This window comes from Orbicella franksi, chromosome 1 (genome assembly GCF_964199315.1).
Source record: "Orbicella franksi chromosome 1, jaOrbFran1.1, whole genome shotgun sequence".
NCBI lineage: Eukaryota > Metazoa > Cnidaria > Anthozoa > Scleractinia > Merulinidae > Orbicella > Orbicella franksi.
In genome coordinates this window covers 28,551,560-28,568,404 of record NC_138145.1, presented here as the reverse complement: position 1 = coordinate 28,568,404, position 16,845 = coordinate 28,551,560, and the positions used below count along the sequence as shown (strand labels likewise).

At 37.5% G+C, this 16,845-nt stretch overlaps 1 protein-coding gene across 2 annotated transcripts; it reads left to right on the top strand.

The window, feature by feature from the left end:
• The first annotated feature begins 364 nt into the window (after positions 1 to 364).
• LOC145501493 (uncharacterized) lies at positions 365 to 9,581 on the top strand. 2 transcript variants are annotated; one of them, XM_081480961.1, is made up of 7 exons: positions 365 to 898; positions 4,362 to 4,715; positions 6,558 to 6,722; positions 7,375 to 7,447; positions 7,630 to 7,763; positions 8,230 to 8,376; positions 9,452 to 9,581. In XM_081480961.1, the coding sequence occupies exons 3-7, from the start codon at positions 6,570 to 6,572 to the stop codon at positions 9,566 to 9,568; spliced, it is 624 nt and encodes a 207-aa protein (XP_081337087.1). In that variant the 5' UTR covers positions 365 to 898; positions 4,362 to 4,715; positions 6,558 to 6,569; the 3' UTR covers positions 9,569 to 9,581. The 2 variants fall into 2 exon arrangements, with proteins under 2 accessions (XP_081337087.1, XP_081337090.1); XM_081480964.1 differs by lacking the exon at positions 365 to 898 and adding an exon at positions 3,492 to 3,600.
• The last annotated feature ends 7,264 nt before the right edge of the window (positions 9,582 to 16,845 follow it).

Here is a 16,845-nt window from a genome sequence, read left to right as displayed (position 1 = left end):
GCCATTTTTGGCATCTCCACTGTCAATTTCAGTCCTCTTCAGGGACCCAATCGATTTGATGCTCTCCTGCCTCAGTCAGGCAAAATATTCCAATACCATAATGAGTATCGCATGCTAAGTTCCTGCGTAAGAACACGTCCTTTCAAATTTCACCAACTACTTGTCAAGCTCCAGAAAACTTTGATGACCCTGGCAGTTTGTACAGCGAATCGAAGGTTTTGTTGATCAGACCACAAGGAAATAAACCTTACAAACTTTCACTAGTTTCCACCTGACACATTAAAAATGCCCAGAACGACATTTTCACGACGAAATACTAGAAATTGAGACATCGATACCAGACACACTGGTCTCCACCATTTTGTTTCTCCCAGTAACCCTTGCGCCGCTAACTGGTTTCCATGCTCTAAAGAGACGAGACATCTGTGCCACGAAAATTCGAGTTCTCTTGCTAAGTGTTCGGGTGATTTCAAATCACCCGATAATAAATTACTGTATTAAAATTTCGGAGAGTATTAGTTTGGCGATTTGTTTTCTGTCGGAGTAATCATACTCGCGTGAGCGCGAGTAGCTCACGTGAGCTCCCGTACATTTTGATCACGGGACCAAACTAAGTCACGTGTTCCAAACAGTCGCCTGGTGGCCATGTGAACTCAGAGTTGATCACAGAGAATTTTCTGTACCTTAGCTTTCGATAGTAACAGTAGTGCAGTCCACGTAAAGTGTATAAGATGATGTGAATACCTGGCTTCATCAAATGTACGAAAAGGATAGATAAACATTATACTGCAAGTTAGTTCGTCCAATTTCGAAATTCAAACGTTTACAGTTGGTCGAATGTGGAAGCAAAATGCAAATAATGGAGAAATGGCCCGCTTTTGTCACTCTTTCACACTGGGTAAGTAATGTATTTAAAGTGTAGACTCAGTTCTGTTCAATTGACGTTGGATGACCATATTTTTACTGCTCAGTGTAAAAGTGACTAGAAAGAATTGAGCCTTAACCCAGAAATATCTTTCTGTTTTTTCTTTTCGTCTTGATGATCTGGAACACCTCTCACTGTTGTTGTTTATTAATTATACACTCTTTTACAATGAAATACAAGAAAAAAAACTTAATAGAAATAAAAAGCCATCTGTGAGAGAGTATACATCAGATTGTCATTCCTATTTAAGTATTGTCCACATGTAGAATTATTCCTGCTAACATAAGGGCTAGAGAGGTGCAAGACTATAATAATATTAGGCTTATTATGTATAAAGGAGCCACGGCTTTGAGGCATAATACAGCAATTGAACTAAGCCGAACAATGGCATATAAAACACGCAAAACAGTCAAAAGGACTTGCACGTAAACAACTACATTTGAATCATGTGGTGCCAGAACAACCAAAGGAGGAATAAACCTATATATCGAGCAAGAAAAACATAAGCTTGATCAGATAGCTGCAAGAAACATAAGCATGTCACTAGACAAACGTATAGCTTTCTCAAAGTAAAGCTACGGCGTCTCCAAAGGAAAACGTACAAGAACAAGTATGATATCCGTGATAAGGGTCTACCTACTGTGCTTGCAAACAGCTCTAATCACAGCTGGGCCCGGCGTCACAATATAGAATGCAAGTAAGCGACATGTTCACAGTAAATTTCATAATTTGTCCCTCAAAAGCAAATTCATGGAGACTTAAAAATATATCTTGCAATAGAAATGAGCCTAAACAATGCATAAACACATGGCAAATTACAGAGGTGTCAAACTCAACAAGTCGACATTCAGATAACAGCGATAACCATTCAGACCTATGACCTATATAAATCTGCCATAGCACTATCTAACGGCTCAACTCCACTTAAAATTCCTCCTTATTACACAACATGAAGTGCCCTTCATGAACACGAATGAAGCGACAAGAAAGGTTGAGTGACCGAACAGAGAACAGCAAATGTACAAATGTCACGAACCGTAGAAGTCGTGTAGGCGTAGTCAACCCTATTTTACAGGACAAGGGCAATATTCAGGTTCAACCCCATCCACCGCAGTATCTTTACTGTGATACTTGCACTTATTGTTATAAGCCACCTGATAAAAGTGTGACCTTCATTTGGTATAAGCTACAACAGCATGTACATGTCATGATACAGTGTCACATTCCAGCAATTGAGTTTAAAATTCTTGAGCATAGTTTTGGTTTGATATGAAGGTGTTTAAATTTACCTGTCAACTACAACATCAGTAGACCTAATTTTCACAGGTAGTATACGTGGTACAAAGTTGTATTGCGGATGGTAGAATTTTCAGCTGGCTTGTTACATGTACATGTACATGTAATTCACTATGTTGTGATTTGAATTTTGCTTAGTGTGCTTTTACTAATTGTTTTTTGGATTAAGCTGAACTCATGTTTTGTTTGCCATGAACAATGCATCACATATTAAAGAGATTTTGGTTATATGAATAACAAAGTAAGCGTGTATCGCAGAAAACACATGTACACATTAGAGAAAATGTGTACTAGGTAGATGCCCTTCACACTGCAATGTTCGCTTATCTCTGAGTGTCACTGTACCTGCCACTGACAAGTGTACATAGCCAACAACAACACCAGTGCCTACCAGGTGTCCGTGTTTAGCAGCATAGTATGTTGCTGCCTTAGTGTGCATATTCTTAACATCAATGGCAACTCTTGGTTTCTTAATGACTTCTTCATGATCATCCTTCATATCATCGATATTCTGATCTTCCATTGCTAAAAGTTCTTTCAAATTCTCATCTCATCCATGTTTACAAGCAATCATAAGAGGTGTGAAACCTTTTGGTCCAGGGTCATTTGGGTCGGAAATTTTTTTTGTTTCATTTCACAATTGGAATTACAATCAGCCATCCTGGTGAAGTAGCTTTAAAGCTGAAAAATTCTGTTTCACTTGCTAATATTAAATGTTTGGAAGCAATAACTTCATTTATAAATACTCATTCCACTTTTATGTGTAGTACAGTAATACGGTCAACATCTTGGAATGTTAAGATGTTTGTGGATATGATCTGGATATGATCAAGCCTACTTAAGCACCCTTGTTCAATGTCTGATTTCCTTTCCTTTCCTTTCACAGAAATAGAAGGAAAAGACTTCTACGGTACGCGCAGTACTGATTACTTCTTGTTTCATACATTGAAGAAAGTTTTGACAACCCTTGAAGTTTAAAAATTTTATTCGTAATTAAAAAACAAATTTCAGGAAAGGCTTTTGGAGACAACATGACAGTACCACTGGATACATCAATAATTTTCCTGATGTTAATTTAATTTAATTTATACCCAAAATTAATCCATGATAACTTGGACACTGATTCTTCTCTCTTAGATTGCTACTTGGAATACTTCATGACACCTTATTTCATCTTTGTTTGTGACACATTCAGCTACCTAGCCCTGCTTGGTCTTCATTTGTTCATGTGCCTCAGTCCTTCCACAACTACCTTCAGTGGAGTTGAGTGGGCGATTAAAGGGCGGGAAAACAAGTGCAAGCGAGTAATGATTGGTTTTGGTTTTACTTCTGATTGGATGAAAAATTGGCGCGGGTTTTTAAGCCAGTCGCGAAGAGTAGTGAGTGCAAAACCAATTAATTTTCGACACTCAAATGAAAACCTCTCTAGTGGTTGTAGTGAAAACGACGACCTCAGAATTAAGACAAAACGTCATTGTGAACTTTAACTTTGTAGCTGCGATTTGTACTACTCCACGTGACTTTGTTAATTTGTTTAATATTTTTTTTTTAAAAGTAGCAACTAAAAACAGGCCAAAAATACATCTTCATTTTTCTGTCCATAAAGTAATTCCCAGCTATTTCTGGAAAATAAAATAGCATGTTCACTGTCTGCGTATACCTTCTTATATAAAACTGCTGAACAAAGTCTTAATTGCACCCTCATTAAAACCGAAGGCCAGCGTTCTTAAGACCTCAAGTGCCAAAAGAAACTAGTCTCAATATTTTCACTCACTTTTTATCTTTCACACTGTTTATCTTTCCAAACTTGGCATTCAGGTAAGGTCTAGTTTACTGTAGCGACACATAACGACATAAGAAGGACGTTATGTCGTTATGTCATTATGTTTGCAGTGTGAACATCCTGACATAATGACATAATAGCAACATAACAGCACGAACATAATGAATAAAGGGAAGAAAACTGATCTTTTCATTATAATTATCTTTATGTCAATGTTCACATTACCGACATAAGCGATTATGACATTATGTTGCTTATCTCGTTATGTCGCTATTGTGAACAAGGCCATTATAAGCAGTTTACGCTGAAGGCAGTAATCAGTGAAATTAGCTAACAGACACTATTATTTCTTTTCAGCCATTGCTGGAAAATCCTGGACACTACCAACATCATGATTTACCTGGCTACATTTACACTGAGAATGGTCACGTGGGCTTTATCTGGTGCAGTTGTCAACAATCGAGTCTTGGTCATTACTGGTTACTTGTACGGACTCAATACCATGTTACTCACGCTCAGGGCATTTGGTCACATGATGGAGGCGACAAAAAGAATCGGTACCATTCAGATTGCTTTGTTCCACATAACTGGAGATGTGGTCACTATCTTTTGGCAGTTTTTGGCAACCATTTTAGCCTTTTCCCTGGCTGCAACCAAAGTTTATATGGCTGAAAAATCGTATGTTATCGAAAATGGCATTGGAAGAGATCTGTAAGTAAAATTGCTCTTAGCAATTAATTTTATTAAAGCTATTTTGATGTTTTAGTGCAGGCTGGGTTCTTGCATAACTGTAGGCTAGAGCACTGATGTTGAATTCATTTGGATATACTTTTTCTTCGTGCAGTCAGTGAAACTAGTACCTTTAAATGTGTATGCCATCTTTATGTCACTGCCTAGAATTGTCAATATGTTGTGTTATTTCAGAGCATCCAGCACTACCGGAATACGCTGGTATGATTAAGATGACTCCTGAATATGTCTAACCTTGTAAACTGCTTTCTTAATTATTTTATTTGTTTGATGTGGTTAGTGCCATTTAAAGGAGCCACATCACGGTTTGCGTAGTCTCCTCTGCAGCCATTATTAGGGTCGTCACGCAACGCTTCTCAAGCGTTGCGGGACAACCCTAATAACGGCTGCGGAGGAGACTACGGTTTGCGCATCTTGAAAAAGTTTAGCCAGCTGCCCAAATTTTTCAAGTTTAGTCGTCGTTTGTAATCCGTGTCAATATTCTCCATTCTTAACCATTCTGGTTTCTTTATGGTTCATTATCTCTTTAGTGCGTTTCTATCTTAGTAAGCTATTATTTTCATTTTTCCTTTAATTTAAAGGCAATTTTGTACGTTGCCAAAATAACTCATAATGCTGTGACTAAGCTGTTGGAAGTTTTCCTATCAGCATTGACTGCTGTAGACATGATGAGCATCTCTGTGATAGATGGATAAATGGCGTTGATGATGCAGCTGGATTTTAAGGGATGCCTTTGCACGCTCGTTAGCATTTTGAAATTGCCATGAAAACTAAAAAGTAGCAGAACTCCATAGAACCGCACAAAATTGAATATGAAGGTTAGCCAGCTGTGATTTCTAAAATGCCGATGGGCTTTTCAGCTATTTATGTAATGTGTATGTTTTATGTGATACCATTTTTCACACGCTTTGTGTTGGCAACCTGTATTTGCTTTGTATTTGATTGGTTCACGGGATTGCCTCTTTAAAATGTGACTGGCTAGAGTGATAATTTTGATTTTGGTTTTATGACACTCAATTGAAATCTGCCCTGTCAACTGAGCTATAACTGCAATAATTTCTTCATTTCGACAGTTGGTGGTCGATGCTCAAACACTTCTTATGGTCCTTGCTGGGGATTAGCAGATCTGGGTCCTCTCGATTCAGTTGATAGTCATTCAGTCATTCAAGCTTATTTCCTGTACGGTGTGTTTTTGATTATGGCCATTATTCTTCTGATCAACATGATGATTGCTCTTTTATCAAACACATATCAGCAAGTCACGGTACGTACTGAGGTGTATACATCAGTACATAGGGTTTTGTCATGTCCAATTCCCTCCATGAGTCACACCTGCAGGGAATCATGGTAGTTGTGTTCATCATCTTGGACTGGATATTGCTTTCATGAATACAACTACCATGATTCCCTGCAGGTGGGTCTCATAGAAGGAATCAGTCATTACATCCTTCCTTCCTTAGTAGGTAAGAAAGTACTTAATGAATTGTTCATAACATGGGGAGTGCTTGTACAATCTATCAAGCCAGAGACTCATTTTTATTTATTTTATATTATTTTATTTTTTCCCTCCTGCCTTCTTTTCTCCGTCCCTTTTTTTCCCTCTTGCCTTCTTGCCTGCCTGCCTGCCTTCTTTCCTTCCTACCTTCCTGCCTGCCTGCCTGCCTGCCTGTCTGCTTGCCTCAGCCTCCCTTCCTCCCTCTTTCTCCTTTCTACACTGCTACGCTGCTAAGCTCTTATTTTCCTATCCTTGTCTATTGATGGATTTTTGGTTCAACTTTAGGGACTATTTGCGCTTATTTTCAGGACCATTCTTTGATGGAGTGGTCAAACAAGAAAGCAATCACTACCCAAGTTTACAGTGCTTACAATCCCATACCTGTACCTTTCAACCTGATATCCAATTGCGTCATGCTACTGTGGTGTTTGAGAAATTGTACAAGATCAAATATTCCAACGAATAAACAGCGGGTAAGTGGGGACATCTATTCAATAACAACAGCGGTTCGTTTTGAACGCTCTCAGTAACTGTTATGAAAAGGTAGTGCAAAACCAATAACAGTACTCATTCATCATGTGATTAACACCGCGTTTCTTTCCAATCATTTTAAGTTGAGTAACTAACCTAAACGTGTATGAAATCACAGTTTTGCCTAACCTAGCATCATGCTTCCTAGGGAAAGGCATAGAAGTCCATCACTTTTACAACACTCTCTGCATGTAAGAATATTAAGAACCCGTAATTGAAAGAAGTGACAGAGTACTGCTATGGACTAATGTCTCATCCAGGGAGTATTAGTATAGTCAGTCAATAATTATAGTCGCTTTTGAAGCGCTTTATTTACTGGACAGTTGATTGACCTTTTTGCTGGTCTGCTTGTCATAGTAAGCTATAACTAAACCTGACTCTCCTTGTCTTATTGAACTCGGAAACGAGGCACACAGGCTTTGGAGAAGATAGACTATAGCAGAACAATAACGTGTATTTACACGAGATCATTAAACCAAGGAACATAAGTAAGGTTACAAATGCCTTTGATTTAGAAAGAACCAGAACACAGTACTTACATGTACATAAGTCCACATTCTAGTTAAATTAATCGCACATGCATTTAATCTCAAGGCTCTAGATGCAGTTGTCGAGGATCTTTACCGTACCTACTTTGCAACTTATGGTTATGCCTTTCCTCTGACAGGTAAGTGCATGCTTTTTTGTAGTCCCCCATATGGTTCATTAATCCTTCATTAATTTAAATTTCAAAATGTTAACTTTGAACTTTTAATTAGCAATCCTTTGTGTGGCTGTGGCTTCTGAAATTGTTGAAAGCTGAGGAACATTATCTTATACAGACTCTAAATAATCCTATTTCCCTTTCAGAGGAGACTAAACTAGACCAGGTGCTTCAAGAAACAGAAAGAAGCCGTCAAATGACCAATCAGATCACTCAGAGGATTTTTCCGGGACATCCGGGACATGGTTGTCAACAGGAAGTTCTCCCTTATGGTGAAAAGGTAACAGAGCAAAACTACCGCTCCCTTGTCTGGCTGATAAAAAAAATTGACCGTTCTGCTCTTTCTAGGAAAAAATAACAACAATAGCAACAGCAACAGACAAAACAAAACAAAAAAAAGCAAACAAACAGCACTGAATCAGGGCTGTATAACCAGAGTATTAAACTTGGCCAATATATACATGCATAACCACGCTACCGGTGAATACTCCAATCTAAGAACCTGAGCAAGATGCCTGTGTTTTCTTCTTGAGGAAAACATTGCAAGACATAATTGCAAGATTTATCAGTATTCTCTCTCAGCGTAATTGTGTAACCATGGCTCTGCAGATTTCTGCGATAAGAGAGGGGAGGAGAGAGGGGTGCTATTGCTGTCAAAGGTGACCTAGCATTGACCACCCTTCCCATAAAACCAAAAAAGGATTTGACAGGTACAAAACAATTTACATCAAAGATCCCTTGTTTAGGCGTGGCAAAGTATGGGCATAAGAGTTGAAGGATGTCTTTTGACTTGTGAAGGAGCAGAGGCTTGTCCAACTTGTAAAGATGACCCAGCTGAGTACCACAGTGCAAGATACCTCACTCCTTTCTCTCCAGAACATTCTCATTTCAAGGTACTACATAATTATTGGATGTATTTTCTCTGTATATGTATATATATATGTCTTGATATTCTTCCATTCACATCCACTTATTGATTTGATTACCGCAAGTTCCCTAATAGGCCTTTTGCAACAGTTGGTCACGTGACCAATAATTTCTAAACTTTTAGCGATAGCTAAATGAATTTCAGAACTGGAAAGAGCATGTTTTAGATAGCCAGAACACCCATTTTCAGACCCATACCATCTAAGGTTGAGATTAATGACGAATTGAATATTGCCAAAAATGGAAGGTTTTGTATGTTTGTGAGGAACTCAGTGAAGGGAATCCCATAAAATAAGGACAGGGGTGCTCTTTGTACCTTTTAGGGGTGTTCCTCAGTGGAAGCTTTCAAAACATATGACAGGAGATAATGTGTTGTATTAGAATTGGTACCTCTTAAGGGTTCTTTTCAAAATTTCCAACGAGGACCTCCGTCCTTTTTAATTGGGAGGTGCTTCCCCAGGGAGGGGGGTGAGGAAGATTTCCCCTCCAGAAACCTTTCCATTTTAAATTACTACAAAATAAAGCTGCTAGCATACAACTGTTGAAGATAGAAAGAGGGGTAAATTATCAGAGAGAGTGGAAAATTCTAGGGACATAATTATTTTATGGCAGTTTGAAAACTTGCAAATTACTGGGATTTATATGGAAAACCACTGTAGCATGTAAGCTTATTTTTATTATTATTTTTTTTTATGTTTATAGTGGTTTATTATTTGTAGATGTTCTGTCCATTTCTGATAAAATGTATAACCAATGACTAAATCAGTGTGTTCTTGAAAAGCACGTCATGTGACCAACTGTTCCAAAAGCTCCCTCTTGCGAAAATAAAAAAGAAGGAAAAATGGTATGCGTAAATTAAAATAATTAACAGTAACTGTAGCAGTAACTGTAACTGTATTAAATTTATGTGCAGTTCATATTTCCCCATTTTTGACATTCATACAAATATATTAGCTATTCTTTTTAAATGGAAACATAATCAGACACAATAATATGCACGCTCACAATACTTACTTGGATCGTTGTTACATTCACTTGCAGGTTTTAATACAAGAGAGCAGTGAGATGAGGTTCATAGGAATTGGTGTTGTGTGGGAAGACTATGGCTGTCATGTCATGCCGGAATGGCAACATGGCACTGTGGGGCTACCATGTTGATGATGGTACAATTTTTGGCGCCAGGAATGAAACAACTGGAAAGGAAATTGAGGGTAGGGAACAGTTTATTCTGTGCTTTTCATGCTTTATACTCCAGTGAAATCATTTCTTTTTAAATGAATCTTTAAAGTTTAAAGATCTTAATTTATTTCATGTAATGATACCTTATCTTGTGACTAGAAAATTGTAGTATTTTAAATTTCAATGGAGTCCATATATTCAAGATCACTCTGGTAATGAGTCATTACTCATATGTACAAAAATGTGACAGGACGCCATTTTACAAAATTTGGAAGTACTTTTTTAAAGATTCCGACAAAAGATTGTCTGTAATGTGAAACACAACAAGAAACCTAGGAGCTAAGTTAAAGCGAAGCAAATATGGATAGTCTTCTTAACAAGGAAATGAGTAACAAGTCAGATGTAAAGCAAATGAGTTATAGCTTTAGCAGATACAAAGAATCCGATTATAATCCATCAAATATTTCCGCTCGCACGTGATTGGTCCAAGTGCGTCAGGTGACTGAATACCCCAGCTAAAAATGGGAAATATCCGGGTGATATCCGCCAATTTTCAAAAAAAAAATCCCGCGTGTGGCGAAAAATATTTGAACAGTAATAAACACAGTAGCCTCCATTTGACTTTAAAGCATGCTCCGTTATTTGCCGTTGGACATTATCTGTTCCTCGAGGCTCACAGTTTTCCTTGAGCTTCGCTCTCGGAAAAATGTTTCCTTCTCGGACCAGATAATGTCCTCGGATAAATATCCGAGCATATTTTTGCACCAAATGGAGGCTATTGTTTATTTAATTTCAAGAGCAAAGACGACGTCGCAAACGACGTGCATGTAGCTGTCTTAAACTAAAATATTATTGTCTATGTATGTTTTAGATGCCATGGCGCACAAAGGCGATTTGATTGGCTGTACTGTGAAGTTTGATTTGGCAACGGAGGGAAAAGTTCTAGTTGTGTTTTCTCTGAACGGAAAACAAATCACGCAAGAAGAGATATCGATAAACAACCCCAATAGGAAACCTCTGTACCCTTATATAGGCATGGCACATAAGGGAATAAGAGTACTAGCGAAGGTAGGTGTGTAGATCTGACCAGGAGCAGTCATCTGTGGTAAAACGTTTAGCGAGTAACAAATTACGAAATACGTAATACAGTTTACGAAAAAGATTTCATTTTTTTACATCATTTTATCCAAAAGGTATTCTTGTTCTCTATTTTAGCTTCATCTTGCATTTATATGTACCGCTGCTAAGGAACAGACTACAAAATTACTTTATGAAGTTGTAATGGCCTTACTTGTATTCTCGCATTTTATTACAATGACCCATCTCTGTTGTGACATTTATTTGTAACTGTCATGTGACTAACTTGCATCATCTGTATCAATCTTTAGATGAATTGTAGTGAAGGTACAAATCGTGCTACTGCATGCACGTTTGAAGCCATTGGCCAGGAGGGAAGAGGGAGGATCAAGATGGCTGTTGAAGAGCTAGACAAGTTAGCTGAGACTTTCCAAGATAACTTAACAAATGTTAAGAAAGAGATATTTGGCATTCGCCACGAGCTAGATATTGCTGGCAGAGAATTCTCTTCGTTAAAGTCTCAGATATGTGCTCACTTGAATCTGATTGGACCATCTTCCCCAAGTGTGCCTGTCACGGTAATGGATAGCTCGACAACTAACTCGGCAACCTCCAGCAACTTTCAGCGACAAAACTGTGGTGAGGAAGAGCTATTAAATTGGCATTTGCTTGCAAAGTTTAATGAGAAAGTGCATAGGCTCGGAAATATCGCAAGCGAGGGTTTCGATTCATTATTCGACATGTTAAGGGTTGTAAAGGAAGATGGAGAGCGACATACTCTCGCGCTAAAAGAATTGGGAAAGGAAGTGAAGAAAAGCACCGATGCTCAGCGGCATTTACGAGTGGTTGATGTTATTTCAACTCATGGATACTCGCATCCTGTTATCAGTATGTCAGATAACTCTTGTTCCACCTTCAAGGCAGACGTAGATGTTTAAATATATCTTTCCGAGTCACGTGGAAGTTTGTTGCTTACTAGAACCTTTTTCTCACTAGTCTAAGCACATTTCAACTATCTAATGTATGTAAACTATGTATCTCAACTATCTAATGTACGTAATTTGTTTGATGTTAGTTTAGGTTAGTGTTTTAAGCTTTTACGAAGAAGAATGGAATAACATACTGTACTATGTTTTTTTGGTGATTAATTTCATTCTGACGATGATATGTTCTTTAATCAAGGAATGTAGTAGTTGATACGTACTACAGTATGACCTTTTTAATGTAATTAGCATCATATGTCTGTTTCGTCTATTTGCACCAGTATGCGCATAAATATAAACTCATGTTAGACTTTTACATGTCATTTGTATGTGCTATGTTGTACATGTAAAAGAAGCTACACAGAGTTGTAAAAAATCCTTCAAAGCGTATTGTCGTGTAAACCTGCATGGTACTATAACACCACAACTGAGTGGAAATGTTTCGTGAAATGTTCCCACCCTTTTAAAAATTAATAGCAAAACATAACGAGACAAAGAAAATGCACACGCTCACAAAAATGGCTTTAAAAAAAACAAAACAACTTGAGAAAGATTACCTTAGGAATAAAGGCTTTATGAGAGATCAACTCGCTTACCCTTCATACTCTCTTGTCCTTACCGACTGAAAAGTAAACAAAAGGTAAAGAACGAAACATTTCTGTGTTTGGCTCCCTGTTCATGAATTAATTTTCTTTTTGTCCGGGAGTGGAGGGTAATAAGTTTTAAGACATTTTTGGTGTTGGATATGAGATATATTTTTATAGGTTTACATCATGTTTATTTTAAAGCTTCAGCTCAGTGTCATTTGCAACTCTCCTTCATTTTCTTTTTTTGTGTGTTCAATTCATTATCCCCTATTTTTTTGAAGTCTAAAGGCTTGTTTAATTAAAATGCAAAATTGTCTCGTGTATTACTTTGTATTATTTGAACAGACTCTGCCATTATGCTCAAAACTAAATGTATCTACTTAAAAATCCTCTTGTAATTGCTTGAGTGAGAAGCAGATGTCCTCTCGTTTGACGTAATCGCTGTCAGTAATTCACTGTCATCTCCCCGTTTAAGGAGTCGTTTTGTTTGTCATGGCGCTTTCAGAGCTTTTTGTTTTGCGGTACCCTAAGCGTTTTGACAATCTCTTGACCTCAAGAAACCATAACACTTCTGTAAGGAAACAGTAACTTGTAGTTCACAACAATAGTATGTCAAGAAAACACCCAATTTTTTTCACGCTTAACGTCAAAATAACATCGCGCCCGTCCGAAGTCCGTCTTGGTTAGCGAAAGGGAAAATGGCGAATTCGCAGTGAACGCTTCACTAAATTAAAACTGGATAAAAGAGGTTCGATAGCAATAATATCAAGGCCACCATTAGGTTTTTAATTCTATTTTTAAGGATCTTAATAATATGGCATGCGGGTTTGACTAGAAGCATAAATGACACGAAAAGAATCAGCAGCTGCCATCTTGACGTCAGCAAATATTTTCTTAGTTTTCATCAAGATCTCCAGTTTTCTTGTTAAGATGCTGCATTAGAGCACAGAGCTAAAAGTAAATACGGGAAACTATAAAGACCGGAGCTAATATTAAGAATGTATTTACTGTGTAATCTTGATTTAGTTTCCGGCAGGCGATAAGTTTTTCTATATCACCGTTCCTGTACGTCTCATGGCAGTATCGGTTTTGTAACTCTTAGGAAAGGAGTTCCACAGTCAGTCAGCCACCTCACCAGAAGTAAGATCTTCTAAAACTTGAATGATCGCGAGAGTAAGTATTTGTTAAACGCTGTTAAAAGTTCAGCTTGTACAAATTTTGAGAAATACACAATACATACTCTTTGTTGGCCATCAAGGCTCCAATAATAGTTTAAGTCAATTTATTCTATGTCTTTTAACTACTGCGTGGGACATTGGAAAGAGAAAAACGTCCAAACGAAATTCATTACTCCTGCCTTATTTCGACAAGATTTTTAAGCCTTGAAATTTCCTCACCCTAAATTGGGATATAATGAGAATCAAAATTGTCCAAGACTGGGTTTTAGAGAAATTGCTATTACTATTGACTTTAATACGGTTTTGGTCTGAGTTCCTAACATACATATGCGGTTAATACTGGATTCCAAACCCTGGAACAAAGTTGGTTTCTTGCAAGACCAATTTAGGTGTACAATGACAGTACATTTTTTCGTGTGCAAATAGAAAGTTCGAACAACGATTGGGAAACTATAGGTGGAAAGAGGAAGTGTCCTGTTGTTCTGGGCGCGCTTATGAATGACAAACTTTTTGTGAAACAGGAGGCAAAACTGGATAATGCCGTTCTTTATTCATCGTTTCTCGCTGTGGATTCGATGAATGACCTGCGAAATCAGTCTCCGTTTCACTTCTGGAAGGATTGCTAGTGGCTAAAAGGTCTTCAAATTTGAGAAGTGCTTATATCGAGCAACCTTAAAGGGGTCTTTATTTTATTATTCATTTATTTTCTCATGTGTTCACGCGTGGCGTTACCGATAGAACGATATCAATTATTATTAAATGCAAACTATCTGTTAATGGATTTCTAGCTTTCTTATTGGTTCTACGCTGATTTGTCTTCTGCTCTCAACAAACAGCCCACCTTAATTGTATTGGGTGTATTGACTTTATTGTAAATTTTACTCTTCCTTATACGAAATTTCTCAAACGTTGGTCAAGGGAGCGTTGTCCGTCAAAAGAACGCACAGACTGTCGCCATTACCTCTAGTAAGTAAAAGCTTGGTACGAGATTGTTTGTGGAAAAGGTCAGTGAGCAAAAAACACGGCACACAATTCATGGAAAGATCCCAAAAGGCCACAATTTCAAACAGAAAGGGAAAGTAGATTTCCACCATGGAAATAGGCTTGCATCTGGACAAGTTCTTCTCAATTTTGTAAGGTTGCGCTTAGGGTTCAAAACCTTCGGGGTGAGAAGGTATTAGTAAAAATCCAACGTCCTTTTAATTACATTTTCTCACCACTGCTTACATTATCCTCGAAGATCAGTCTCCTTCGCAATAGTTTAGTGTAGCGCAATAGCTTAGTGTATTACCATAGACAGTTTCTTTTTTACTTGTATAATCGTTCTGATTCCCATTTCAGACACCAGTTTCTACGCAGTTGATGTTTTAAAGTAGACAAGTACATATGAAGCCTGCCCTCATATAACTTGTGAAAACACTTGTCAAAGCTTATGCGGATTAATTAAGAGAGGCACTTTTGATTTTGATACTATGGCAAATTTCAGGCAGGCAAAAATAATTCGTAACTCAGTCCATTTCTACTTGTAATTCTTAGTCAGGTTTAACATTTTTAAGTTCCTAGTTTCAACAGAGATAAATTATAATACTCAAGTCAGATTAAAATTGTGCAAATTTTGAATTAGTATGTGGCCCGAATTTGTTAGCTTTTGTGCCTTGCCAATTTAAAGTAAGAGTTTTGGATTATCTTTTTGCCGCAAAAACAATGTACTGTTTAGCTCCTCAATTATTTCAGATCTTTCCTTTGGCCTAACTTGTGTCAATTTTCATAATTGTCAGAATGTAGACCTCTTTAGAGCAGAATTCGGAGGAACATTTCTTGTTTCAAACGTCTACTTGACAAAGTTGATTCGGATAAAGTATATGAAAATATGGATGTGCGAATTAGTGTTTAGATAAAACCACTCAGGTGGATGCGTGTGATGAAGCTATTTCCTTACAAGGAATTGGGAACCAAATAGAAAATAATACATCTTTTTCTTTCAACATTTCCTTCTTCTTATGGAAACATTTGTTATTTTTTGCTAAGAAATCAACTTTTGTTTAAGGTTACTCCAAACCTTCACGGGTGTCCTCCAGAAAAAAAATTCTTACGGGTGCTGTTTTCAAGGAAACCCCCACAAACTATTAAACAATAAGTTTATGAGCTTGAGATTTCTATTGCACCCTCGTCAACTATATATATCAAGCATAGAAATTGAGAGCGAATAATCTGATTGTTCATAGTATAAATCTACTAGTCGTTCAAAACTTTATCGAAACCCTCTTCTCAGATACTTCGAAAACGCCAAGAAGCAGCCGTTATTTTGCTAGTAAGGGCACACTGCTACGCTACTCACTATCTATCACAGAATAGATAGTGGGTAGCATAGCCAATCGGAGAACAGCATTCGCGATAGAATGTTAGTAGATTTATACTAAATATCAATAGAAAGGTAATTAAATGTAGAATTCGGTAAAATTATATTCTGTTTTGCCGATTGCTTTCTAAAGCCGGTTGAAGCCGTTAAGGCCAAAATGACTGAGGGACATTCCGGCGAATTAATCGGGTATTAAATGCGATCGTTGTGCAGTGTTAATCACAAAGCATCAATCTCTGAAAGTGTGTCAGCAGTTTTCTTTCATTTCTATTGGTTATCAGTTTATAGATCTGTCAAGTTCCGCTATCGAAAAATTCGCGTAACGTGTTGCGTTAGAGGCCGCCACAAGAAAAGTATTTAAAATGAAAGAATTTGCCGACACACTTTTTTTCCTTACCTATTAGTGAATGGAGAGGGATTCTTCAGAAAAACGAGTGCGAGTTTTCGCCTTCTAAAGATTTATAAACACGTCACGCCTTCTCAGAGGGATATGTCAACTCAAAAAGCAGCCAGCCAATGTACTAGCAGAACCCTTAGTGTTCACAGTATGCAAACTGGAGCTTCGCGGGAAAGCGATAGTGTTACAGTCACGTTTTAGGCGCACATGTCTTAGACCGGTGATCAACAATAAAGAACAAAACAGAAGGAAAGCGATGTGCAACAAACAAAAAGAAACTGAGGAGCAATTGCCGAAGCGTAATTACAAGGATTCATTGCCAGCATAAGTGACCCGTATTGTAAGTAACGTGAGTAAGTATTGTAGAACTGTGTTTTGTAAATTAAAATTATTTAAAATTATAATAATAATAATAATAATGAAATCTAAAATTGAAAGTATTTGATTTAGGATCTTTCTCTCGCGTTGACGTTTTATTAACTTTTGATTAAAAAATCTCTTTTTCCCAATAACTCGCGCGCGTTTTAATATTTTACTTTCATTTTTTGGAAGGTGTTACCTTAAATAATGAACTTTAATTTGGTAGAAAAAAAGAGGAAAATTTGGCAAAAGTAGCCCCGCGAAGGTTTGGAGTAACCTTAAATTTAGCTATTTCTTTCTGTTAGGATAGCAAGC